This window comes from Seriola dumerili, unplaced genomic scaffold, assembly GCF_002260705.1.
Source record: "Seriola dumerili isolate Sdu_G_001 unplaced genomic scaffold, Sdu_1.0 BDQW01000105.1, whole genome shotgun sequence".
Taxonomy (NCBI): Eukaryota; Metazoa; Chordata; class Actinopteri; order Carangiformes; family Carangidae; genus Seriola; species Seriola dumerili.
The window spans coordinates 3,961,028-3,987,601 of NW_019174360.1; the positions used below are offsets into that span (position 1 = coordinate 3,961,028).

Below are 26,574 nucleotides of genomic sequence, written 5' to 3' on the forward strand. Positions count from 1 at the left end.
TCATCAGGGTTAAAAAGCATTTTAACACTGACAGCACATTTGAATGCGTCAATTTATTAGAAAACTCAGTGCTTGAATTTCCACACAAGTTTCCACAGTTTTACAACAGTGTCATGGAGTTGCTATTACGTATTCAGTACAATGAAGTGCTTGTTAATTGTGGTGTTACAATATCGTGATGTTTCATGATTGTCAGCCATACAAAATGATCAGCTTTCACTTTATCCTCTAATAACTGACATTTAATCTTATTTTCCTGTTTCACTAAAATAAACCATGGCAAACATTTGACTCTGTTCAGCTTGCAATGCTTTTTCTGGTAGACAGAAGGATCTGAAGACATCACAAGCTTTTCCCTTTCCTCTCTTGATTGATACTTTTAATTTTCAAGGAGCTGTCACCGAGGCCTATTGGCCTTGGCTTTGCAATCAAGGGGCGGACCGTCAAAGGCTTTCAAATGAAAGAGTTCATTAATGTGGTGGAAATAAGAGTTGTCTCGCTGTGGAGTATTGGCTCTCTGTGAGGAATGATTGGAGCAATTGATGAGGATTTGTGAGGAAGAATGTTGGAGAGGAAGTTGAGAGGGGGCCATCTCAATCATAGCTCTTAAATCACATTAGTAAGACTCAAGGGGAAATGGAAATAGTGAGAGGTGATCAAACTTGTGTGTTGACGTATGTGTGTGGCCATGTGTATGTGTGCAAATATCATAAATGTTGTGCTTCAGCTTGAGCACCTTCCTTTCCTGGGTGGCACTGCTGCGCCGACTTATTGACTGTTGTGAAATCTGAGTATTAGAAGCTGTGGACTACATGCTTAACAGATGCGCTCTCAGTTAAGTCTTTTGAAAATCCAATTCCCTTGAAGATGAGATTGCTCTTTCCACATGCCTTGTTCTATTTTCCATCACAATCATTCGGCATTGATCTGATCTTATTTTTGTTGCAGCCATCATGTCTTGAATTGACAAGTAAGGTAGATCCAGTAGATTACAATATGTCTGGGCATGCCACCTTGCCTGTACAAAGCAGAATCAGGTCTACAATGCAGGGTTGAATATCAAAATTTCGATCTCTCCATGCATTTTTAGACTTCACTCAAATAATATTTTCAGTTATTTTCCATTCATTGTTGTAGCTCAGTTTAAGTGCCACATTACAGTAGGAAACCTTCCTTTTTGTCTTGTGAACCCTTTAAAAAGTAGCAGTGTCTTATTGTGATTCCCATCACAGGTCGCAGGTTGCTGCAACCGAATAGCCGTTTCTTATCTCCTCAGTGTGTTACGTTTAAAGAATTTTGCAGAGGCCTGAAGTAGTAAAATTGTGTAGTATTTTACAAAAAGAAAAAAAATTTGTAACAGGAATATATTACTTCTTTTTTCTCACCACGCTAATTATCTGGAGATCCTGCAGATTTATCTTGTGACCTCTTGGTGCTCCTTACCTCACTTGGAACCAATGTTTTAAATAATAAAGCTAGTGTGTGGACAAATATGGAGACATTCTAAATTATTAGAACGAGAATTGCGGTAGAGTGATTTTTTTGGGGACTTTATAAATGAATCCAGGCAAAATATATCTGTTATATGCTTTGTTTTTATGTTAGTAATTTGACAGAAATATAATCAACCATTTTGAGAATGTAGCATGAAGTGAAATCATCTTGGGTTTTCAGAACTTGCAATGAGCTTGTGTTACATTTTTGGACTTTTCTTACCCTAAAAAGTGATGAATTGATTAATCGCATTTTTTGTGATCATGTCCCCTGTCACCAGTGCCGTTGTAGGATGGACGTTATGACGATATATACAGTGAGACGATATAAATCTGTCAGCCGCAAGATATTTTGCCAGACTGTTTCGACCGCGGTAGCTCTCCCTACGGGCGTATGAGACCATTGTAGCTAATGTTGCAGGACTGTTTTATGGCATTGTTGGATTTTTGCATCAGTGTGTGGCAGCTTACTTTGATTTATGACATTTAACTTTCCCAATTCGCCAAAAAATAGGATCACCATCATCAGGATCTGATTCATTTTATCCATAAACCATTATTTAAATCTTCCAGAAAATGTATCATGTCACAATTGTATATATTGCTATTGGATATAGCATGACATATAGTATGTCTTGAAAGTTTATCCATATTGCCTATACCTAAATTATAGCATCTATAAGCTATATTTTCTGATCTAAAGCCAAAATTTTTTATATCCTACCTGGTGGGTTCCAGCAAGGTTTCACCCAATCAAGTACAGAGCGGTCCATAACAGATCTCATTATATTCAACTCTATAACCATAATGTATGTTCTGTCAGGTCACATCAACAAAGAAGCACGGGTTGTCCTCTATTCTCTTTCCTGCAGAGGTTGGAAACTCAACCCTCGTGGCCCTTTCAGAACACATTTGAACCACGATTGCTCATTGATGGGAAACCAGACTGTATGGAGAAATAAATTCACTGTGTGGCCCTTGAGCTCTCAGTGCGTTTTCATGGTATTATTCAGCAGCGAGGTATCAGAAAGAATGCTCCTCCTTGCAAATTATTTTCATGGGCCACTTAGTTTTTAGAACTTGACCTGAATGTCTTCATGTATGAATGTGAACTGAGCTGAGTGTCTGCTGCTGCTATACTCTCTGCTTGTAGTAGCATTTTAATCTCAACAGCGCTACACTTAATGCCACATAAAAAAGGATGGTGATGGCATAATTTCCAACTGTCTATTTACATTGCTTTTGAAAAACAGATGCAAGCCATTCTGTGATTGCTTGTGTCTCAAAGCATAAAGTTGACCATAATCAAATCCAATTTAAAAACATTTATTTTCACATTTGTTACAGCAGAAAATAAAAAGACTCAGGGTCAGCCACAGAGTAGCTTGCCCTGGAGCTTAAATGTTGTGCTGGTCAATTGTAACACAGCTAAAATGAAGAGAGAGGTGATGAAATACTCATGTTGCACTTCCTCTGATGAAACAGCCATCTGAGGCATGATCAATTACCTCAATATACAGTATTTTTCTTTGCTCTGGGCAAGTGACGTATAAAATGAATGTTTTTCCTCCCCGTTTTAATCAGCAGTAGAATGAGAAGCCCATTGCTATAAGCAAGGGACGGAATTATCATTTTCATCCTTTCTTTTCAGCCCACTGTCATCGTGCCATGTCTGGAGGTGATCCTCTGAGGCCCATCCAGCCTAGAAAGATGAAGTTGATGTGTTTTAGATAGCTTTTGGAGAGATGTGGATAGAGGATGGAAATTGCATGCCAGGGGAAGCAAAATGAGCAATTTTTCCTCCCATTTCCCCTCCTCTCTTCAGCGGATCTGTGCTTACTCATTCATGAAGGCTTTGTTGTGACATTCCATACATTGGTGAGGAGATAAAAAATCACACAAAATGCCAGTTGGCAGGGGAAAAAGAGATGTAGACTACATTATTGTGCAAGCTAATGCATTTGCAGGATAACAGCATAACAAAAGAGATGCAACTCAAACATTATCAAAACACTACCACAACTACCCATCTTTATTCACACTTTGACCTGTGTTTTAAGATGCTGCTGTTGAGATATTAGGGGAATTCAATAGAGCCCTTTGCAAGACCCATTTAGATAGTGTGTCTACAAAGGCTTTCAAGCATTCACTAAAATACTCAAACTTTTTCATACAGCAGCAACATGAGTGGGAAACATGGACACAGCTTATTTGCATACAGTATATTATTTGCATACATAGATACGCTCAGCAGGATTCCTGACAGTGTTTGCACCAATTTCTCCTCTCTGTGCCAGAAAGAACCTTAAATAGAGCAACCACATCAAGGGATTGATAGTGAGTCAAGCACTTGATTAGCAGTTCCTCATTTGTCATTTGCCACCAGACATGAGACCTGGGGCAACAAATTATTTACAGGTGATCTTATACATATATGTCACTCTGACTCTAGTACAAGATATGCCTGCACAATATTTATGCACTGTGTAGCTCCCTAAAATGGCAAAAAATAGCATGTACATCACTTTTTACTAAAATCCCACAATGCAATTGTTAACCTTTGCTAAATGTGTAAATAAACATAATGCAATAAACCACCTCTCAGTGATAAGTGGCATTTTACATCTTATTATAGAGTAAAATACTGAGTGTTTATTATGTAGGAGTTGTGGCTGGGTAGTTTCTGAATCACCTGGAGTAAATTAAGTCTGTGTTCAGACTGAAAATAGCAGTACCTTAAAAAAAAAATATATATATATTAATTAATTCTATTAATAAATTAATAGACGGATAAATTAAAACACAAACGGCTGTATAGGTGTGTTACTACATATACAGGTAAGGAGATAAAATTACATATTCTGGTAAGGTAAAGCCAGTAGTTATATACAATAATTAACAGAGATGAGATGATGAGACAAAACAGAGATGTGCTAATAAGTTAATAAGTATATACAGTTTGACCCGGTTCACTTACATGCTTGGCTGAACACCCTGAGTTATGGCATCATCTATTTTCAAACATAACGATTCCAGTAATAATCAAATCCCCAGTTTAGCTAATAAAGGTCTTAATTGTATGCTGCTAAAACATCCTATGCATCACAGCCGAGGGGGTTACCGATGTGCCTTCCTCCCAGCCAGAGCGTGGCTCTGTTTCCCCCCTGCTGGACCAGACCCACAGAGACCGGCTCTCAACAGGGTTCTTGATTTATGGGCCACTTTACAAGAAGGGCCTGGGGACGCAGCACTCCTTGTCCTCCGATATTGAATCTCGGCTGCCTACCATGGAGATGTGGGTCGTCTGTTATTGTGTGAAAGCTTATTTGCATTGCGCTGTTAAGCTCTCAGTGGTAACTACAACATGTCTGCTCACCTTAGCAGTTAAGTTTATTTTTGCTTGCTGTGCTGTTTGGTTCAGACATACAAGGGACATTTTCAGAGAAAAGGTGCAGTGAAGACAAATAGCTTTCACATTGACAGGTTTGTGTGTGTGTGTGTGTGTGTGTGTGTGTGTGTGTGTGTGTGTGTGTGTGTGTGTGTGTATGCAATGTGGTTATAGACCCTTGAATATATATAACATATAAACAGTTTGTTTTCCAAGTGCTGTTTGCTCACCTGTCCCTATGGGAAGTATGCTTTGCTTTGCTTGGTTTAAATATCAACATAAAACATCTTGCCTGCAATGATACAGTATAATGTATATTTCAGTCAAAGAATTTAAAGGCAACTTGCTGCTCGTCCATCTTGATCCTTGAAAGCTGAAGTACAGTACTTTAAAGCAGTGTTCAACCTCAACATACAAAGTCAGATAAATTTACTACAATTTCAAGTATGTTATCTTTTTAGAGGAAATACTTATTCATTCAAAGGCTTTGTTTGTTATTGTTGGTGTTGACTGGATTATACATTTGTTCTGCTTTTGGCTCAAGTTGATTCTTCCTTGTGGTCAATTTGATAAAAAAAAGAAAAATAAGCAAGATAAATAGCAGCCTTAATGATTATAGTTGCTCTAGGGTAGGCATTTATTAACTTGTGTTAATAATCTGACAATCCTCTTTCATTCCCCCTTAAATCAGCTCACAGTTCTGCTGCTTAGACAGACAGTATATTCAGCTGAAGTGATTTGGCAAACTACAGAATCTACCAGGGCATTATTCCTCATTTTTGTAGGCTTTTACTTTCCACATTTTTATCGTTTGAGAACATTTATGTTAGACATTTTATTGATTGCTGCTCATGTTTCTCTTTAATCTATAAAAAGCTGCTGTCCTACTTCCTTTTAAAGACCAACTGGAAAAAAAGACATCCAATGAAATCTTTTCCTACTGGTATACTATAAAATATGCAGTGTTTTTTTACTTTCTTAAAGTCAGAGGTCCTTGAAGAGCTCCGACTTTGATGCTCTCCAATGAATAGCATTAGCATACTGTAGAGTTAGCTAGAGACTCGGCGGTTCAGCAGCAGATCAGTCTCAGTGTCACAGATTTAAATTTTAGGTGTTGAGTAAAAATGTGTGTTCCAGGTTGTGTTTGAGGGAGATAAAGAGAGAAATGCTTCAGCCCGTGAATATCTCATTGTTGCCACTGGAAGTCTCTACCTCGGCTTGATGAATTTTCATTTCAGTTAGCAGTGGGAATGTTTTTCTGAAGTGCACCTATTGCTGCTATAGATAGCTAATGTTAGACTTCAGATAACCCTGCAGCATGAAGTTTTACAAGTGCCATTCAGCAGCCGCTGTAGCATGCTTCCTTTCGAGGTGAATCCTATTTCAGACCTTGAACTCTGACCGTGTTTGAGAGTTTGATTGACATCAGGGGAAGAAAAGACATGTGCTTCATTTTAACTGGCTTTCTGGATTCTGTTACTAAAGTAACTTTGAGAAGGAGCTAATCCAAGTCAATCGACACGGTTCTTCTCCCATAGCTGCTGTAAGAACAAGTTGTTGGATGTGCCTGGTATTCATGTTACCCTAACATAAGTGTGCAGTGGCTGTTCTAATAGTATAAAGGGGTTTAGCTTCAAAAATTTGACTGTCAAAATGTCTCTACTGTCCACTATGTGCTACATGATCTGCAAAATTGATTGCCGATAAAAATGTTTACAAAAGAAGGCTATTTTTAGGCTAATGGTATCCTTTCAGCAATAGAGAAGGATCTTCAGTATTAATTTAGCAGTGTGTGAATCATCACTGTGCTATTTTGCTATAAATCCATGTCCATAACAGTGAATTTAAAACTTTCAGACAGTTTGAATTGCAGCTTTACTGTCCATAGCAGCTGTGAGTGAACAAACAGCTCTTTGACACCCCTAATAATTGTCTGTGTTTTGAAAAATCAACATCTATTAACACTGGGAAATTTGCTGTGCATATGCTACAAATTAGTTTAATCTTTATGGAGACAGTCAACTTAGTAAAACTCAGATATTAATCACTTTCATGTCAAAATTCTTTGCATAAGAATTTAGTTCCCAGAATACTGTATTCAGTGCTGCCTCAACGTCTCATGATACTGCCTCTCATGTCTTCTCGTCGTCCTCTCTTCTTCTCCCTGTTCTAGCGTTCATTCATCCTCTCTTCCCCTTTCACCTCTTCCCCTTAGTGATTCCAGCAGGCTCTCCCTCAGCCCTCTCACCACTGGCCTGGAATATCCAAAGAGAGAGCGCCGTTCATTTAATGTCATCCTTATTTCCCTGACAGCCAGGCAGGATAAAGAATCTAGTTAGCAGGCAGCTCAGGGAATGGGACTAAGAATTGGACGTGACTGCAAAGATAGTTTGTATGTGTGTGCACGTTTGTGTGTGTCCACAGACTTCACTGAAAGTGCTGTGGCTAACAGTTCCCAAGACCAAAAATAAAAAATATACATTATACATTATATGCTTTATCTGCCATAGTTCACCTACAGAAAGTGGTTTCTGTCACTTCCACTGGCTTTGTAACTATGGAGGTCAAATATAAAGCTAAAAGCTCAGTTAAATTTTAAGGCCAGTTGTTTATTTGGCCATTTGTTGAGTTCAACACTTCTCATTCCCATAGAAGAGATATTGTATGAAGATTTAATAAATGTTGGGGAATTCTTCACAGCAACAGCATCACAGCAACAAAAGATTTTTTAAACCCAAAGGCAGAGAGTTTGTTGTAAAACTCTGAAACTGTCATTTTTGAATAGAAGAAACACGTTAGATAAAATGTATGCCATACTGACTGACAGTGAATGTGAATTCAAACTGGCAGCTGGTAATGATAATGTTGCTTTCATGTTTTCCTTGTTAGCTCATTTACATCTTTGGAAGTTATACTGATGACGGTGCAACTTGTGCTGAACTGCATAAGTTGTTCAGTGGGAAGTTGAAGAGGAGTACACTGCAGTGTATTATAATTACCATTTGACCTGAACAGGGACACAGCTACCACCGAGAACACTCAGGTTATGTGTCCTCAGTATTGTTTCTTGGAATTTGGGCATTTTGATTCTGATATCTTTTAGATTCATTGTCAGATTTGAGTTTTTTAGCCCCCAAAATAAGTTCAATTAAAATGATTAGTATTTCTCCACATTAATAATATTCATGCATTTATGAATTTGGCTTTGAAACAGCATGTAGAGCATGGTGTAGGGCAACAGTTAAACAAATATGGAAAATGTAAAGAAAACACTGTGGAGAAAATAAAATCCTGGTTTTTGCCTGATTAGAAATAATTTTGCTTCACCATGAAAATGAAGAGAGCTCAGCATATTATAACTGGATGGTTAACTGCGTAGAAACTCACATTTAAAACCTACGTCACTGTGTGGCAACTTGGATATCTGCTATATTACAAACTGTTCCTGAAAAAGTGTAAGAAATGACACAAACATGTCTTGTCCTCTATTTTATTCTCACCACACAAAGCAGCTAAATGTTGCTGCACACAGTTTGTGTCTTTAATTGTTTCTTATTCATCTGTGAATTATGCTTGTGATGATTTACATAGTCTTTTTTCTCACTGTTTCCGGGGAGGAAATGGACTGTGCATATTTTTACACTAACGCAGAATAAACATTTATTTGCAGACAATTGCCGTGTTAAATGTTTAGAGATGTTGATTACATTCAAGAAGCGACCTCTTCTCTCCTCCTCTCTCACTTCCTCCATGCATGTCAAGAACATGGAGGCTTTTGGTTGCAGGGTTATTAGATAATCTGAAATGGAATAATTCAGTGAGGAGAGCACAGACTCGTGTGGGTGTATGTGTGCGTCAGCCAAGGGTGTAAGGGCTTGAAGAGTATTCCTCACAAATAGAAATGTTAATAACTCACCGAGCAGAGTAGCAATTTTCTGACTAGAGGTAGGAGGAAGGGGGCAGAGGGTGACATGAGGGAGAGGTGGGGGAGTAATCGCAGAGACAGAGAGGATGTCTGTTCATACCGAAACTCCAAGTGTCGCAGTTCTAATGAATTTTTTCATTTTCAATCTGGATATGTGATTCGAGGCACTTACTTAAGAGCTTGAATCAGAATTTGTTGTCATCAAGGCTGCAGCTAGGTTCCCGGAGGCCTTTAAATAAAACTGCTCTTTTTTAAATATGTATGAAATACATTCAGAAAAATAAAATGAATAGTCCTATCATGTTGAGATTGTTTCAGTTTTACACTGCAGTTCTATCAAAACTTCGAGCCACAGAACTGAAATGTTTTCCAAACGAGCAGGAGAGGTGTTGGTACAAAAAATGGATGCCTGATATTGCTTCTTGCTGTCAGTTCCCATTGGTATCTGATGTGGGTAACATCCTACAAAGATATGAACAGTCATCTAGAAACATCAGATATGAGCAGTTGTTCAGAATTGAGCACGAAGGCCTTCAGTATGAACAGCCTGAGAAAATGTGTGACAGAGAAAGAGAGACTTGAAAAGAGAGATCCGTATAAATCATCATCTTAATATCCATCTGGCGAGCTGCAGTAAAGCCGCACTCGTCGATTGCTGAAATTGTTTGTGTGTGAGTGTGAGAGGGAGATGCATTCCTCAGGGCTAATTCTGAGCCCCAAGAGTGTTGAGAGAGTGCCCCATTTCTCTGGCTGAACCCTCCTCGAAAGTAATTGAATTTTGGATGAATCCGCTGAGGAGGAAACACTGTCAGGGAGGGGAGAAAGTGGATGCTTGAGGAAAAAAAAACAATCAAAGAATGAGAGGCAGGTGACAGCACCTCTTGGATGAGCTTCTCTTTAAAGAATGGCACACTGAGATGCTTGACAGGATAAGCTTTCATTGTGGGGTTTCTAAGGGAGGACTATTTTTTTTTATAAGATTTCATATTTTTGGACATCTAGTATCCATTCATTTGTTGAAGAGGGATAACTCTTCTTGCTTTTTGTGCTCTATTGTGTTCCTGATCATATCTCTTGACAGTTAGACAGCTGCACTGAATCTTTCACTTATCACTAGCTAATAACCATGTGCCAAAAAGTAAGATGATAGTGCCAATAATACATTGACACCCCTTTCATGATTACTGATAACAAATTGAGTGTTCGACCTCGATAAGCCCTTGAGTTGCTTGTTTCTTCAAACAGGTGGCCACCTTCTTAAATAGGCATTAGCATCAGGAGCAGAAAATGGAAGATAAACCACTATCATTTAATGTGTTTGGGGAAACACTTCAGTAATCTGGTAGAAAAGGTAGAACAATGAAATCATCGCAATATTTATTCAACCATTGCTGGTGGCTACAAGCCCTCTCCTCCTCCTTGAGAGCACCTTTCCTTTCTTTTCTTGTCAGCTTAATCTCAGCTAATTAAAAGACCCAGGTTATCAGTAAAATCAGTTCTTAAATTATGGACTGATCGAACTGTAGCAGACCTACGGTTTTGAGTGCAGGGACTTGGATATGGTGCCCAAGAGAACCATAGCAACAATGTTCAATGTGCATCAACATTTTTTTCATAAATCAGCTGATTATCCTGTAATGATACAGACAACTGTGGTAAGGGCCTCATCCAGAGCCTAAAATGTGGCTTTCAGTTGAGTTGGTGGAAGTGTATAACAGAACCAGAGTGAGATGGAAAGCGGTCATTGTGGACACAAAAGCCACATAGACATGTGGCGGGCAATAATGGATTACAAAAGCAAGAATGCCTGCATCAATACATGCGAGACCTGGCTGCCGAATGAGCTCAGCACCTTTTTATGCTTTCTTTGATGTCCTCAACAGAGGACCTGGCCCTTGTGTATACAGACATGAGATAGACCCTGCTGAGAGTGAATGTGAAGCTGGCTGTGCATAAAGACATGTGCCCAGCATTTAGCTGATGTCTTAACTGCAATATTCGACACATCACTCTCACAGGAAAACTCCTGATCTGCCACAGAACAGCGACCATTGTCCTTCTACTTAAGAAGTCTGCAGCATCCTGCTTCAGAGATTACCAACCTGTGGCACCCAGCCACATCATTCTGAGGCGCTTTGAGAAGCTTGTGGGCCAGCATGTCAAAGATCCTCAACTATACTCCACTCAACCCTCACACGTTAAAAATAACAGCACCTATGTCTGAATGTTGCTTGACAAGCTCCGTAGTCCTGAGTACTACCTTATGTAACTGGATTCTGGACTTTCCCCTGCACCAACAGACCACAGACAGTTTTGGATAGGCAGACACGCTCCCACTGTGAATACTGTTAGATTCATGTGCTGTACAGTGTGCTCCAGGTTCCCCCAAACTTCTACAGAGAGGTAATCTATCCCGACCGGCCACATGACAACCTGGCACCACTCACACGAGGCCCAGGACCTGGAGTTGATGTTGAAATCCACCCAGAATATCATCATTATTGTATCACTGCCCAGCCTTGGTGAGATGAGGTGTATGCACAGAGCCCACACAACAGTTACGGACAGCCTAGTCCAGCCTGAGTCTGCTCATCCTGCCGTTCATCTGGCAGGAGATGCACAAGAATCTGCTGACTATGGGGCAGCTTCTTCCCTCAGGCTGTAAGACTCCTCAACACCACTTTAACTCCCCCACACCACCACCACCAGTGAATGCTCAAATACCGCTCGCCTCACCTACCCCTGCTCTATTGGCAGTTAGTTGATTAAGCATCTATTGTGTTAAACCATTTTTTAAGAAAAAAATACCAAAAATTCCCTTCTTGCTGCATATTAAGTCCCCTTGCCATTTAGAAAATTGTAATGGGAATTGTTTTCATTATTTTGTGACATTTTATCAACAAAATATATTTAGTGTTTGATTACTAAACAAAATAATTGGCAGATTAATCAATGATTGAAATTATAATTAGTAGAGAGCCTTAAGTGAACTCTGAATATCTTTTTTAAATCATAAACACTGAGTCCATTGTGATATTTTGTTCTGTTCGCTGTAGTATGTAGCTGATGTTGCCTAACCCTTTTTCTTCTGAGTAACATCAGTGTTTTGTTGCTCTTTTTGCTCTCATTGCTCCACAATGTACAATTACAGTGACATGGCACTCATAATGAATTACAACGCCATTGCACAGGGTCCATTTCTTTGCACTAGCTTTGTACATTGACAATCATAAGACAGCTGCAGTGTGGCACATTATTTATATGTAGAGTTTCCCTTTACCTGTATTTACAATGTATTAGTTTGTTCTGTTTGTTTGGCTTTTTATGATTTTCTATTTTGGTTGGATTGTTAACATTCAATTCTGTAACTTTACCCTAATCTATGCCTCTGAAAAAGACACAAACAATATATTTATAATTAACCTTGGGAGGAGAAAAAACTGTGCGATCAGTGTCCTTGAAAACGGCTTTATGAAACCTCACTTCTGGAGCCATTTTCCTTTCAACAAGGTTATTGCAAAACACGATGTCATGTTTTCATGGGTGTTTCTTTAATATATTTAATCCCATAATCCACAGTTTTTGTTCTGTGCACACATACAGGCACAGCATATGAAGCAAGAGCACTTTTTTAACCTTTTCAGTGATAACTAGTGTTTGCTTTGATGTGTAGCAGTCCAGGATATCACTGTGAGCTGGAGGGATACCGCAGAACTGGTGATTCAGTCGTTTCCTCTGTGTTCAAACCAAAGGAGGAGACCACAGCTTTGTTGCAGAGTTTGTGCCCAACATGGAAAACTAATTAAAAAGATAAGATTTTTGTGTGGTGCTGTGTAGCTTTTCTGAGGTGGCATTGGTTGCAGGAAGCAAGGGCTGACGACAATAGGCCTTTTGACAAGGAGAACACGGCAATGTCGCCATCTTTGGCTCCTGGCCAGTTTCGCATGCCTCTGTGAGTGTCTCAAGGGTTATTGTGGCTTTTCAGGGTTTCCCCTCAAAGCTTTTCTGATGCAGCTTTGTGGAATCTATGTGAAGCATCTTTGTCGTGACTGAAATGCCAATGGAAGAATCCTTGTAGCCTACACTGGCATCTTGTCAAGCCATAGCAGAAATGGCACTTTTGCTTCTAGCAAGGGGAACAGTTATTAGCCAAACAAAAAGAGGAATTTTACAGTTTCATGGATGGCTTCAATGAGCAAGTGTATCACTGAGGAATATTATTAGCTGCAGGCAAAACCTGAGTAATCACTGTTAACTTAAATGAACTTCAGACTAATTTTATATTAGATAAAGTTTGACTGCAGTGAGATTTTTTTCTGCGACAGTTTATCCTCATGTCTGATTGGCTTGATGGTGTGCATTACTCAGATAAAGCACATGGTTGTTATACTGCAGCATTATTATTTTTCTTAATTATTACCAATAGGTAGAACTAATTTCACCGGTTACTAGGAAATGGCTTCATCTTGTTGGTGAAACGTTCAACTAATATTTATTCCAAGGCCGACAAAGATATTGTCCAGACAAAAGTATAATTTAAAGCTTGTATTGCCCCAAAATAGGAATAAACAGTATGTACAGTCCAGAATGTAAGTATATTGGGCAGTTACACATTTTTCGTTCTTCAAGATCTCTGTTTCAGAGCACTGAATTTAAAATACAGCTTTAATTTACCTAGGGTTACATCATTATTGAAAGAATTGTGTTGGAGATACTGCTCTTTTAACACAAGGTGCCCAAACTACAAGGGTTCAAAAGACGTAGGACATGTGACTGCTAAATGTTTGTTGGGCAGCTATGTGTTGTTTCAATGTTATTTCATGCTAACATGTGGCTCAGAGTTGTTGTGAATTGTCATTTAGATTGAGGTGGAGTTTTCTGTCAATATGAGAAGTAAAGAAGTGAACAAGTGAAAAGATGCAAACACCCCAACATCAACAGCCTAAAAAACAGAAAGAACAGGCTGCTGTTCACTAAAACATACAAAAAGAAATCGGTAGAGTTCTGGAACAAAGTTCACTGCACTGATGAAATAAAAATCAACCTCTATGAAAATGAGTTCCTGGTCTAAAGCCTCCACCTTGTCTGTCTAACATGCTGGTGGTTCATTCCGAGTATTCTGTGTGCTCACTTTCAGCCAAATCCATCAAAAGTCATTGGGCAACATTTCATAATTCAGCAGGACATCGACCCTAAACATATGGCCAAAGCATCCGGAGAGCTTTTCAGAGTGAAGAGGTGGAATATCCTCCACTAGTCAGTCACCTGATCTCAGTCCGAATGAGCTCTATTCTGCTTGCTAAAGGGCAGACTAAAGGTAGAGAGACCCAATAATAAGCAAGAGCTGTAGATGGCTGCAATGAACCCTAACCCTTCTCTGACATATCTCTACTGAAGATTCGTGTTACTTATTGGCCAAGATATGAGCTGATATCAATGGATCCAATGTTTGACTGGGCTTGTGCTCAGAGTGTGTCACTAAAGGATGAGCTCAAAACCTTACAATATTATAGAGAGAAGCCCAACAGTTCCCACTATGAGCAAGCATTTTGTGACAGTGGAGAGAAAAACCTCAGACAGAACCGGACTCAGAGTGGGTCTGCCTCCCCGTCTGGCTCGATCTGGATGGGTTGAGGAGAGAGAAAGGAGGGAAAGGAAAAGAAAGAGAGAGGGGGAACAGCTGTGCATACTGTTGCATTCATGACAGACTGTTTGTTATAATGATAGTAATAATAGTGATGCATATGTGTGTAATAGTGTTATTAATAATCACAGCAGCAATGATAGCAGCATGTCATGTTGGTTTGTGAGAGAAGTTGGATTAGTGTTGTCGCAGCAAACTCAGGTTTGCCTTGATAGAAATGCGTCTTGACATTTGTATCATCAACAGCCTTGCCCTCATTATACAGTAAGTCCCTGAAGAGACACTGGTATAAATAAAGCAGGCAGACAAATGCTTTGGAGAGCAGAATTTGCACATTGAGGTGCAGGATTTTTTCCATCTGACCTTAGGGTTTGTAAAAGTTCTTATTATTGGCTCAGAACTCAAGTTTTTTTAGATATATACTGTATATTTTCAAGCTTTGATCAAGCATCTACTGCCAAAATCATTATCTCTCTTTTTTGATGTTTTGGATGGTTTCAGTGTATTCACAGTTTGCCTCAGTACGGCGTAATAATGCAAGCTTTTGTTTCCTTGTAGGACTGGTAAAAAATGAAAGCTCCCATTCCTCTTCTGATCCTGCTTCATGCCGTTGTGGTCCATTGCCTGAAAGTGGTGTCAAAGAGAGGCTCAGGTAAGTCTTGTCTTTTTACTGCAACTACTGTAACTTCTGTTCTAATGAAAGACAATTCTGAAAACAGAGGAAAAAAGTAAGCAAGTTTCTATTGTACTCACAGTATCCAAAATATTTACAACAGCTATATTAATTGGTACAGACGTTTGATTCCCTGGAACCTGCCAAGATTTCAAGGCTCTTCTGTTTTTTTTGGCCTGAAAGCACAAATCATTTTAAGTTAACAGCAGAGGGATCACATGGCCTTGTGCTGCTGTACTTGGAGACTCCAACCAGTTACGATGAAAAACAGAGCTGTCCTATCTTTTAACAGCTTGATTTTTAAGTCCACAAACACTCAGAAATTTAATTTGAAGTGCAGTGAGTGGTGATCGAATATGTCATTGTGGATCTTTGCTGATCAGTTGCATGGTATAATCTTGTTTAATTCATTGTAGAATATCATAAGAACGCTGAGTTGTTTATTCTTGAACGGTTTGCAACATGCCGCTTAATCACATAACAAGAGACCTATAAACTAGAGGTGGTGGTCCCATTATTAATCTGTTTTATCTTCATTATTTGGCTTGAATCTCCTTTTTAATAGTGCAAACTTGAGTTATTTAGCTTGGTTTTCAATATTGGCAAACATAGCCATTAAATGCATTGACGACTACTGAGTTCCTTAGTACTGTAGTAGTGGAGAAAGAGGGGGGAGCCAATGATTGAGTGATTGATGATTCAGTGACGGGTATTAACATTCCCATGCTTAAATCAGCCTCCTAGGTGCAAGGGCAAAATGTGGGTGAGTGAGTGAACAACTTAATGAGTATATGAGTGAGTTACTTTCTGGATCCATGTATCACTAGTTGCACCAGTACCACATACCTCTGTGGACTGAAGAATAATTTCTACAGGACTATGGATGTAAGCTCAAGGAACAACTACATTGGCTAATATGGAACATACAGGAAGTCTTTTGCCAGTCTGTTTTTTCACTTCCCAGAGGCTGCTTGCGTCTGGGTTTTTACCCATGCATATTAGACACAGGTGCAGGAATGGCCCAAGGCTCATCAAAGGGCTTTCTGCTTTTCCAGCAGAAGTCCCTATGGGCTATCTCCTCGGATGCTTCACGAGCCATTGCCTGGAGCAAGGATTTGAAACGTGTCCACTGATAAATGAACACCCCATTCGAGCCAGACCCCTGTCCTTTGTTCTTTCTCTTTTAGATTGTACAGCTTTATTAGAAACCATGCTGGTTGCAAGTTAGAACACCACTGTAAAAAGGGATTCTAGGCAATGAAAGCCAGTTTGAAATGGCATTGCTTTGATTTTTATGGAATGGCAAAAAGCAGTGGGTGTTGGAAGGTGAGTATCCTGGTATCATAGCAGGTATATTTTCAAAGGAATGTTTTTCTGGGATTAGGGTTCCTAATTTCTGTTTCCGAGAAAAAACTGAAATTTGTTTGGTCATATATTTATTGGATTGGATAAAATCAGACTTATAGTCTCATATGTATAAAACCCTAAACTTCAATTGCAATATGGCTTTCTAAAATTAAAATTTGTCACCACCTGCAATATGTGACAATTGACGCTTCGGTCAGGTCATCCAGCTGTTAAAGTTTTACTTGTAATGTTTGTATTTTCTATATTAGAGCCAAATTATTCCATTCTAATATTGTCTGGAAAAATATGGGGCTCCAGTTGAAATTGTTGCTCAAAACTCTGTAAACATGTAGCGCTGTTTGTTTGTTCCTTTGTTAAAAGAAATTGACTAAAGAATATCAAACCTATAAGTGTCAGCCCATTAACAGAAATGTAATGACTTGATTGACTCCCTCAGGGACAATGAATCCACTATCTCACTCTCTTTCCCTTTCACTGGGCTCACACACACAAATAAACACACACAAACTCTGGAAACCCCTGCACAGTGCCGCATGTGCCCTGCTATTATCTGTAGATGATTAAATTCAAAACACTCCTCTTTGAGTAATGCTTTGTCTGCATTTGTACTCGGGGTGGAACGGTGCAAAAACATACAATGCATATCTGCCATACTAATCCTCAGCATGCATATGTAGGAGAACGTATCCATTTGTCCTCTGCTGTGGTTCCTCTTTGTCAGAATGCTGATATGGCCTGAATGGTTGGGCGAACAGAATAATTACATATATTTCTGCTTAATGCAGCACATCAAGTTAGATGTTAAAGTGAGACCCCATACTTGGATGCTCTTACACTGCTGGATATTATCAGTCGATGATGGTCAATCCGTGATGTACAATTCACTCCAGAAGTTATTTTCTGTTTGAACTCTATGCCATTTGTCCGATGTGAAGCGTCTTGTAGCTGCATTGCATTCTGGTTTATTGAGGCTATTGTCCATGTTCGTTTCAGTGCAAAATGATGAGTGCTTTTTGATCATGACTGATATTATATAAAATCTGATTTCATGTAGCTTGAAGGGATTCTTTCTCTCCAGTAACATTGTATCTGTGTCAAGTCACAGCTATATGTGTGACTAGCTATCTCACTAATGAGCACAATATGTTACAAAAGAGATTGTGCATAGTTTTAATCTTACTGGTTACAGCAGGAATTTCAAATCCCAGTTGCTTGTAAATCAGTGTTGTTTGATCAGCGAAGTGGGCTTGTCACCTTCCCAGTGGAAAAATCTGCATGTGGAAAGTGACACAACTACTGTATAAACTGGCCTTCATCAAGGCACTTGACAATGGTGTGTTTCCTTCTGTAGAGCACTGCTGGCATTAAATGGTAAAAATATGCTAGAAAAAATATGTTTGGAGTTTTGCATATCCCACCTTTTGGCAAAAATTGTACGTGCATTGCAAAATTATGAAAATTAAGAAATCTGTCTGGTCAATTCTCTCATGAAAAGTGAATTAGATCTTTTTCTGGATGTGAGTGATCCATGGACAAACTCTAGCTTTGTTGCTCTCTTTCTATCTCGCTTTTTTGTCCTTGGTCATTTAAAAAAAAAAAAAAAAGGTCCTGCTCTCTGAAAATGGGCTGTGGTGCTGTTATTGTCTTAAACACACAATAAGCTCCCTTGTTGGCCACTTGTACCGTACTACACAATAGATGCTTGGAGGAGCCATGTGAGAAATCCCTGCATGTGCCCGTTTGGTTACTTGGCAGTGAGCTGAATGGAGCAGAATCCTCTTTCTGTGCACCACAGAGCTGCATTTTATGTGATATGAAATAGAAACTTGAGTTCATGTAAGGTCTCACTTTAGACTCTCTAAAGTAATAACTATGCATTTATTCTTTTTTTTTACCTTTGAACATGGATTACAATCAGAGTGAGAAGGAGCTTTGGAGGGTACTGAGAACGACTTTTGGCAGACCTGAATACAGAGTAAAATAAAAAGGGCATGTGCACACACTGCAAAAATGACTAAACAGTCTGAACATTACCTAAATACTTTAGTAGTTTTTTAAAGTATTTCAATGGCATCACCATTCATCTGCATTATGCCTGAACTCTGCTATGTCTAACTATTTTTGGTATTCAGATATACCCAATGCAGCTACCACTACATCAACTAGAACTAGGTAACTCAAGTTATTCGCAGTGATTTACTGTGATGCCTCTTGCCTAGGAGCAGTTTTACAGAGCAGGTCTATTGATGACGCACATGGTGTCTTGAGGATTGGACCTGCTGTCTGTTTGTTACGGTGACCACAAGGCCAGCATTTGAGCTCTTGGATGAACCAGCTTTCTTCTTTGAGAAAAGCTGAATAATATTCAGTGAATTTCCTCTCAGTGCCTACTTGATTCATTTTAACACTCATTTGATACGTAAGAAATCAGAAAAGATCTTTTTTGTTTCCTATATCAGCACAGCAGTTAGGAAACTCTTCTAAAAAAAAAAAAAAAAGGGCTGTCAGGTGTTTTTATTGATCGTGGTTGATTTCTAATGAGGCCAACCAGGGACAGCGTTGCTGTTAGTCACTGACCATTGGACACTGCAGGGACAACAGCTCAATCTTTTCACAACAGTCATGTCATTTTCAAAAACAAGCAGCTTTTCAGCTTTTCCATCCACCAACTGGTTGCCTCAGCATTTACAGTTAGGTACTGCATTGCATTAAAGATTTCTATTTTATATTCACTTAAAGTCGTCCCTTAACAAAACTGTTAACACATGTCCCCCCGGTGAACACTGATGACAGTTGTAGATTCATGATCATATTCTGTGACATTGATTGAGACAAATTTAGTCTCTCCCCTCCCCTCTGCTGCACAGTCATTAGTCCCTATTTCTTCACCAGACATTGATGAGTCCCCAGACAAATGATGCTTACCTTTCCACAGTCTCCCAGTAATTCCAGCAATACATTACCCATAATACTCACTCACTGTGAACGCATCATTCTGTTCTCTCATGCATATGTAAAAAGCAAGGTCTGCAACATGTGTTCCCATTTGGAAATGGAATACAGAATCCCCTCTCTGCTTCTAGTTTCTATTAAGGATGGTCCGAGGGCCCAGGTTGTCACTCTGATGAAGAGCAGCTGTAAATAAAACACGCCACCACAACAAGACCTTGGTTCCCATTATTGTGCAGCTGCTCATCATCCGTCTCTCCCTGTGTATTTATCTACTGCCGCTACAGTAGGTCCACAGCTTCTATTTTTCTTTCTCTTTGCGGACTTCCCTCTGTTCTTACAGGAGGAAGAATCAAGGACATCCTGACAGTCAATTAAATTTACAGTCTTTGCACCCATCACAATGCACAACTCTGGGAGGATGTCAACATTAATACGTCAGTTACAGGATAGAATCTTCCCCCCACATTAATGGGGCTACTCGCAGTTTGGCCAATAATGAGGCCCCTCTTAATTGCACAAGACAGTGATTCCTAACAGGGGACGTCAGCGCACAGCACAAATTCAATTATAGCAAGCTACTTGACTTTGTAATTGATATTAAAGGACGCTGAATATGGCAGGAAGCTGTCAGTAAGAACTTTGAGGGAGAGAGGGGGCACAGCAGTGGTGACCCTTTCTACTGTGTCAGTTTGTTACACATGAAAACTACTGAATGTCAGATAATTCTTACGGAGGTAAAAATTGCATTAAATTAATATACACGTGCTGTCAACTTGAGGTTTTCAGTGATAACAGTTCGAGATGTAAAGGCTCAAAATGAAGTGTAAAAACCTTTCTAAGACAAATCCAGGAAACTTCAGCTGAGATTGAAAACTGAAAGATGAAATTCAAGCTCTCTCTCTCTCCGTCACACACATACACACACATCAGAGGCACACATCCGTGCATACCTGCGGTTCATCTTTCCTCGGTCAATACCACATACCTGCCACAAATGTTGAATGATTGCCTCCACTGCACCACAGGGGAGATTGATCACACACATGATATTAGAAATGTAATGGCTTGCCACATGGAGTTGTTTTCCCTCCCGCTGCTCAGACAGAGAGAGAGAGGCCACTCAACAAGTGTGCCAGATAGGCCTCTTGACAACTAGGGTTACTATGGATATGTGTTCTGGGTTGGAGACACATGGCACAGCCCTCCTTGAGAGATGGATGACGATCAATCACCTGATTTATGAGCGGAATGGTGTCTCTGTGGCCTGTTTCCTGACCTGTAATAATGTTACAACACCACTGCAATTTAGATAAAATGCCCAGAAAGGGTGTACAGGGCCTCAGCTCTGTGAAGATGCAGTGTATAGCTGCAGGTTGAGGTGTTGAGGTGTAAAGCTCAAGTGTACTGTCAGTGCTTCTGTCAGTGCATGTGGATCAAAGATGGATCTGCAGAAAAATGTCACCCATAGGCGTCTGAAGCCCCTGGGATGATTGGATTTGGGTTTAGTGAAATCCAGATTTAGGAAATGGGGTGTAAGTGTGGGTGGAACTAATAGGGTGAGACACCCGTCAATCAAGCAGATATGCCTACAAACACACTTGCCATTTACTCGCTCATAATGAAATGTTAATCTTTAAAATCACAATACACAGGTGAAATAAATTGATACCTGCATCTAGAGGCCATTAGCGGAACTTCATCATAGGGCGACTAAAAGAAAGGGTCTGAACAATGAAGGGAGTTCAACTTAGTCTGGCTCCTGTGGGGTTAACTGGCTTCACTGAGCTTATCATCAGCCATCCTGGCCAGCCGGTATCACAGAGCTGGTTATCAACTGGCTTTTGTCGACATTAGGTTTACCTATTTATCTGGCTACAAGCAGGAACGAGGCGGAGATGTTAATGAGAAGCTACATTGTCGGAGCTATGAATGAAGTACTGATAATATGATATAGGATGAAACAGTGTTACCTGCAGTCAAATTCTGTTATAGTGATAAGTAAAAAAAATATGGTCAAATAACTGGAATATAATAAGAAGCTGTAGAAACACTAGAAATAATTTCCAAATATTAAAGTAAGACTAAGGATATACTGAGGTACTGGAATTATTATAATATATTTTTTAATATATATATTTTTATGGGGTATTGCTTTTTTGTCTGATAAACCAATGATTATGAATATGTGATGCACATAGAAAAGTTACAATATAAGACTGTATCTGTATTGAAAGCAGAGAGGACAGATGAGAAGAAAAGTAGTTCATGTCTATCTGATTGCCATGTTGCATTTCTAATTACGGGAAATATTAAACAGTTTAGATTATTTTTCTAAGAAAAGGGAGCAGAGTATTTATTTTTAATTTCCAATTATCATCACAAAGTCTTCTCGTGTTATTCTGTGCTGCAGTGATGGAATAAGAGTAAAAGCATCTATACTGTTAGGAATCCTGCTGGGCTCTACTTGTCAGTATATAGTTCTTCAGTGTGATAAAGTCTCCTGTTTGTTAGAAGCTCTGTTTCTGGCTTGAGACAGCAAAATGATTCTTCTGATCTATTAAAATATCTATTGCTCTGATTATTTTTCACTTAATGTAAACCCTTTTTGTCCCTGTCAGAATCCTGTAGGAATGATAACTCAGATTGTCTAGTCATCTGATTGGTCAGAAGTCAGGCTATTGATGGATTTTGATCTAATCCACTGAAGTTAACCAGCTCCGGAGCAGGTTAGTCTTACAGAAGGTTACCATGGTGATCTACCCCGGTAAAAAGAGAGCCAAGTGAGATTTTTTTTGTTCATAAAATATGTAACAATAAGAGCTTGAGCTCAGCTGTCTTGTTTGTCATTCCAGTTCCTTTTGCGTGATTTATTTGAAATGTTTCTAAGGAAGTAATGATTAGCTTACTCCCTGTCATAATAATAGTTGTAGTAGTAGCAGTGGTAGTAGTGGTGGTAGTAGTAGTAGTAAATACTCCAACTAAACAAAATTAAGTTTTCTCAAACTTTTAAGTACATGCAAATTCTGTGATTGAAATACTTCAGGTTTCTTCTCACCTTTTATTTGTTGTGCTTTCCCCTATCTGTTCATTGTCTTGGAAACTCAACTGTCTGCAGGCATTCAACATTAAATACAATATATTGCATTATCTCCATTTTAATATTTCTCTCTGAAAGATAATACATTCATTTCAGGCCCCCTTAGCAAATTATGCAGCCCACTTTAACAGCTGGGGCGTTTGGTACCAATTTGAGAGATTATATGTGTGGATGATAATGAGCTTTAGTCCAAAAGAGGATTTAAACATGGAGAAGGCTGGCCACTGCTTAATTTAAGAAAATCTGGCTCTCAGGTTTAAGGAAGAGGACTTTAGGGGAAATAAAACTCCCCGAAGAAAAAAAAAAAGAAAAACAGTGAAAATGAAGAAAATGAAAAGTAAATAAGTAACATTTGTAATAAGGTTAGGGCAGTTTGGACATAAACAGCAATGGTCCCGGAAATTATTTTAATTCCACTTGACTGCTCAGCTCTCACAAAGCTGAGCCACAGGGGGAAATGAAGCTGTAGTCTCTCAATACTATGCAAATTGCCTGGAGGCGGCAATGGGACTGTACCCAAAAATATCACACGTTTTAACCTGGGGCTGCACTGCATGATTAATCTATGTGGGTACACCCCCTCATTCTGCGTCGCTTTTGCCTGCATGTATCTGTCTATCTAGCAATGTTTGCACTACCTTTGTGTATTTATGTTTATGAATGTCAATTCCCGCTTCTGTCACAATTGAGATGCCAGTCTGCTCTCTTTAGTTCCTCTCAAAATAAAACTCTCTCTGCCGTTTTTCTCTGTCACCTTGCCTGTCTTCGTGTTTCACCTAACATCTCTCCTCAACCTCCTGCGCATAAGAAATGATGGTTATTGCTGCCATTGATTGGCAACTTTCTCCTGGAGGCCAGACAGGATCACTGGGGAGTTGGATAGATGTCTCAGAATAATTAAAGCAATACACTGAAGCCTAATCCTGTAATCATCATTAGATTTTAACTGGCTTAACCCAAGAGGCCGTTTAACAAAAAAAACTGACCTGTTCTTATTCCTTTAAACATCTGTGATTTCTGTTATTAGACTGGAGACTAAATTCTATGCTTCGCCTTAGATTACACAGCTGCAGTATCTGTTTGAGTGGAGTAATATTGGGCCAAATGACAGCTTACATTCCTCCTTGATAAAAGGTCTATCTTAAGAAGTGAGAGCAGACCCTCCTCTTGTTAAAAAAGCCAAGTATTGAGTTTTTTTCTGTCATTTGTGGAAATCAGACAAACTGGTAATTTGATTTCCACTTGTCTCAGCCTTTGCAATCTCAGAGACATTCAATTCTTTTTGTCCAGTGTTGCGACTCTTAGAGTACATTGGTTTTCTATTGATTGTAGCGCTAACTTTGTTTTGGGCTGCTGCAATTTAGTTAAGTTTGATTTCTGAGGGGAGGTTCATTGATTTGCATGACAACATTGTCTCTTGTCATTTTCCAACTTTATCAGCCTGTATAATTGGCATCATACTCCACCTGCTGGTATCCCAACTTATAGTACCAGAGATATTAACAGGAGAACAAAGCAAAACAATATGTCTCTGAATATTTGTATGCAGAATTACATTTCAAACAAATAATTTTCAATAATTGCTGATATGATGCTGTTATGAAGATAATTACTTTTTTAGCCATCTGTGTACAACATAATGCACTGTATATCCAAAGGCTTACAGCTTTACTCAGGGATCATTTCTAATGATTGATGGCTTGTGACATAAAATGAGATTTTAAGCTTCTTTCCACATGACTCACTACATACACTATACTTAATCTGCAGTATTTTATTGCTATAACAACATATATATGTATATATATATATTATATTATAGAGAGAGAGAGAGAGAGAGAGAATTCTCTCCATGTGCAAGAATGGTAGTGATGGTATCTCAAGCTGTCTGTCAAAAGCTACAACATGCAAGATGAGAGTCATATTACCAATAGGGTTAGCCAAACTAGCACTTGTGCTAGCAAACTGCTTCAGCTAAAAGTAGCCTAGAGATGACGGATACAGATGATACTCACATGTGTAAATAGAGTCTCTATCCTGTGTTAACATGTCAGTCAAAGTAAAGATAAGCAAGAAAACTGGGATGGGGATGACAAATTGTCTATTCCCCCATTTGACCTTATAAACCAATTATTCGCTTGTAAGGACTGCACTTTAAAAAAGTGACTTGATGGGAAATTTGTGGCCTTTTCCTGCCTTCAGTGTCGCCGTTGTGAAAGAAACTGCATGAATTGCGATTTTTAATTAGCCTACCCTGCGCAATGAGGCTGTGGTCACTTGAGAGGTGAAGTTTTGTGAATGCAGGAAGTCTCCCAACAACGTAGCATTTGATGAGGCTGTCAAGCTCTCTCACGTCAGCCAGGCACTCAGCGTGTGGCCTTTTTCAATACTCCTTTATTGGAAAGTTTGAACACATCCTCTCTCACTGTGTTCATTCCCTGTTCACAGTCTCCCTGTCGCTCAATGACAGCTAAGAACAAAAAACACTACTCTCTTGTTCTCTTTGTACATTTTCTTTCCTTTAGTTTTTCCTTTTTTCACCATTCTTTTTTTAGCCAAACTGGGAATGGTCAAAGCACAATCAACCTATTTTTGCAACAAGCAGAGGCGCAGTGAATCCTTACAGGTCTCAAGGGAGTCCTGCCAAGTTTGGGGCTTTTCAGTTTTCCTTTTTTTTTTTGCAAGGGAGAAAGGATGTAAACTCGCTCGCCGAGGAGTACGCCTTTGTTGGTTGCAGGAGACTGACGCACTGCAGGAGTTTTGGAAACAAACCAAGTTGACTCTATTCTTCAGGCCTTGGCTGCTTTTCTTGCCACTGTTCTTTACTCTGAAGATACAAGCAGGTCCCATTCAAATTCTACTGCTTAGCATTTTTATTGTAATTAGCAGGGAATTACCTGGTATTCCCCCCCATAGGAAAGTATGTAATTTAATCCAAAACTAAAGCACCTATTGTTTGGAGAGAGAAATGCTACTTTAATTAAGATGCACCAAATTTGGTTTTTAAAAATCCACTCTGTTCAAATTCAGCTCAACTATTCCCTGTAAGCCTGCCTTGTAATTTCATTTGGCATGATTTACACTGAAGTTCTATCACATATTTCCCTGTCATGTTTATTGCTTGTGTTTGATGTGGTGCATGGTTGAAATGTTTAAGACCGCTTATTTACAATCCTCCACGGCCCAAAAAATGGGAGAAGATGGCAGTTGATTTCCCTGCAGTGCAATGATCAATAAATTCTACATATTAATTAAGTTCCACTGTCATCTCCAAGGCCTCTCCCAGGGATAAGTCTCCTTCTGGTCTCTTATCAGCCAATCACATTGCAGCGTGGCACTGCACTGCCTCCCCCACATTTCCTCTGCATTCATGAAACAAACATGTACAGGGGGGGCTGCACCAGGAGTGTGTTTCTCAGTGAGCCAAAACAGGGGGCATCATCATCTGTAATTTACAAGAAGTATTTTTCATTCATTCCTTTTTATATGGCATGTGGCAGCTCTGTAAATGTGAAAAGTTCTCAGCTGTGGATCAAACAGCCATGAAATGCTTTTATGGCCCTGGTGGCCTTCTAAAACGATTAGATTCTATTAACGTGTGAAACGTAAATAAAAGAGATGGAGAACATGGCAGATTTCAGTCCTCAGGATACACACAATTTGCTTCTAATCTCTTTTTCTTGGAGCTGAAAAGAGGAGTTAAAAAGAGAAGAGACATGTAGAGGGAGTCACTGTCATTACAGAAGGACCCTCTTAAGTCGTAACAACACAAACTTTCTGGTTGGAGGCTGTAGATTTTGCTTGCATTGTGACAGCACAGAGGCTGCAGCATCCAAAGTGCTTCCAATCTCTATTAGCATCCTCTGCTAACCGAGCTGAACTATAGATGTTAGTAGGCGTTTGCATCTCTGAATCCTGCCAGTAGCCAAGCAACATGGCATGCCACGACCTCTAAATCCCAAGAGTTACTGCACTTTCAGCACATGCTCACATACACTCTCGCTCTCTGAAACTGAATTAAAAATTCAACCTGA

General features: G+C 39.4%; 1 protein-coding gene across 1 annotated transcript in view; it reads left to right on the forward strand.

The window, feature by feature from the left end:
- The window catches only part of LOC111222749 (interleukin-1 receptor accessory protein-like 1), a 226,878-nt gene that overhangs the window by 1,668 nt on the left and 198,636 nt on the right, over positions 1-26,574 (forward strand). The window contains exon 2 of the mRNA XM_022746585.1: positions 15,009-15,102. Coding sequence (XP_022602306.1) covers positions 15,021-15,102 — 82 coding nt within the window. The 5' untranslated portion in view covers positions 15,009-15,020. The remainder of the gene's footprint in view (positions 1-15,008; positions 15,103-26,574) is intronic.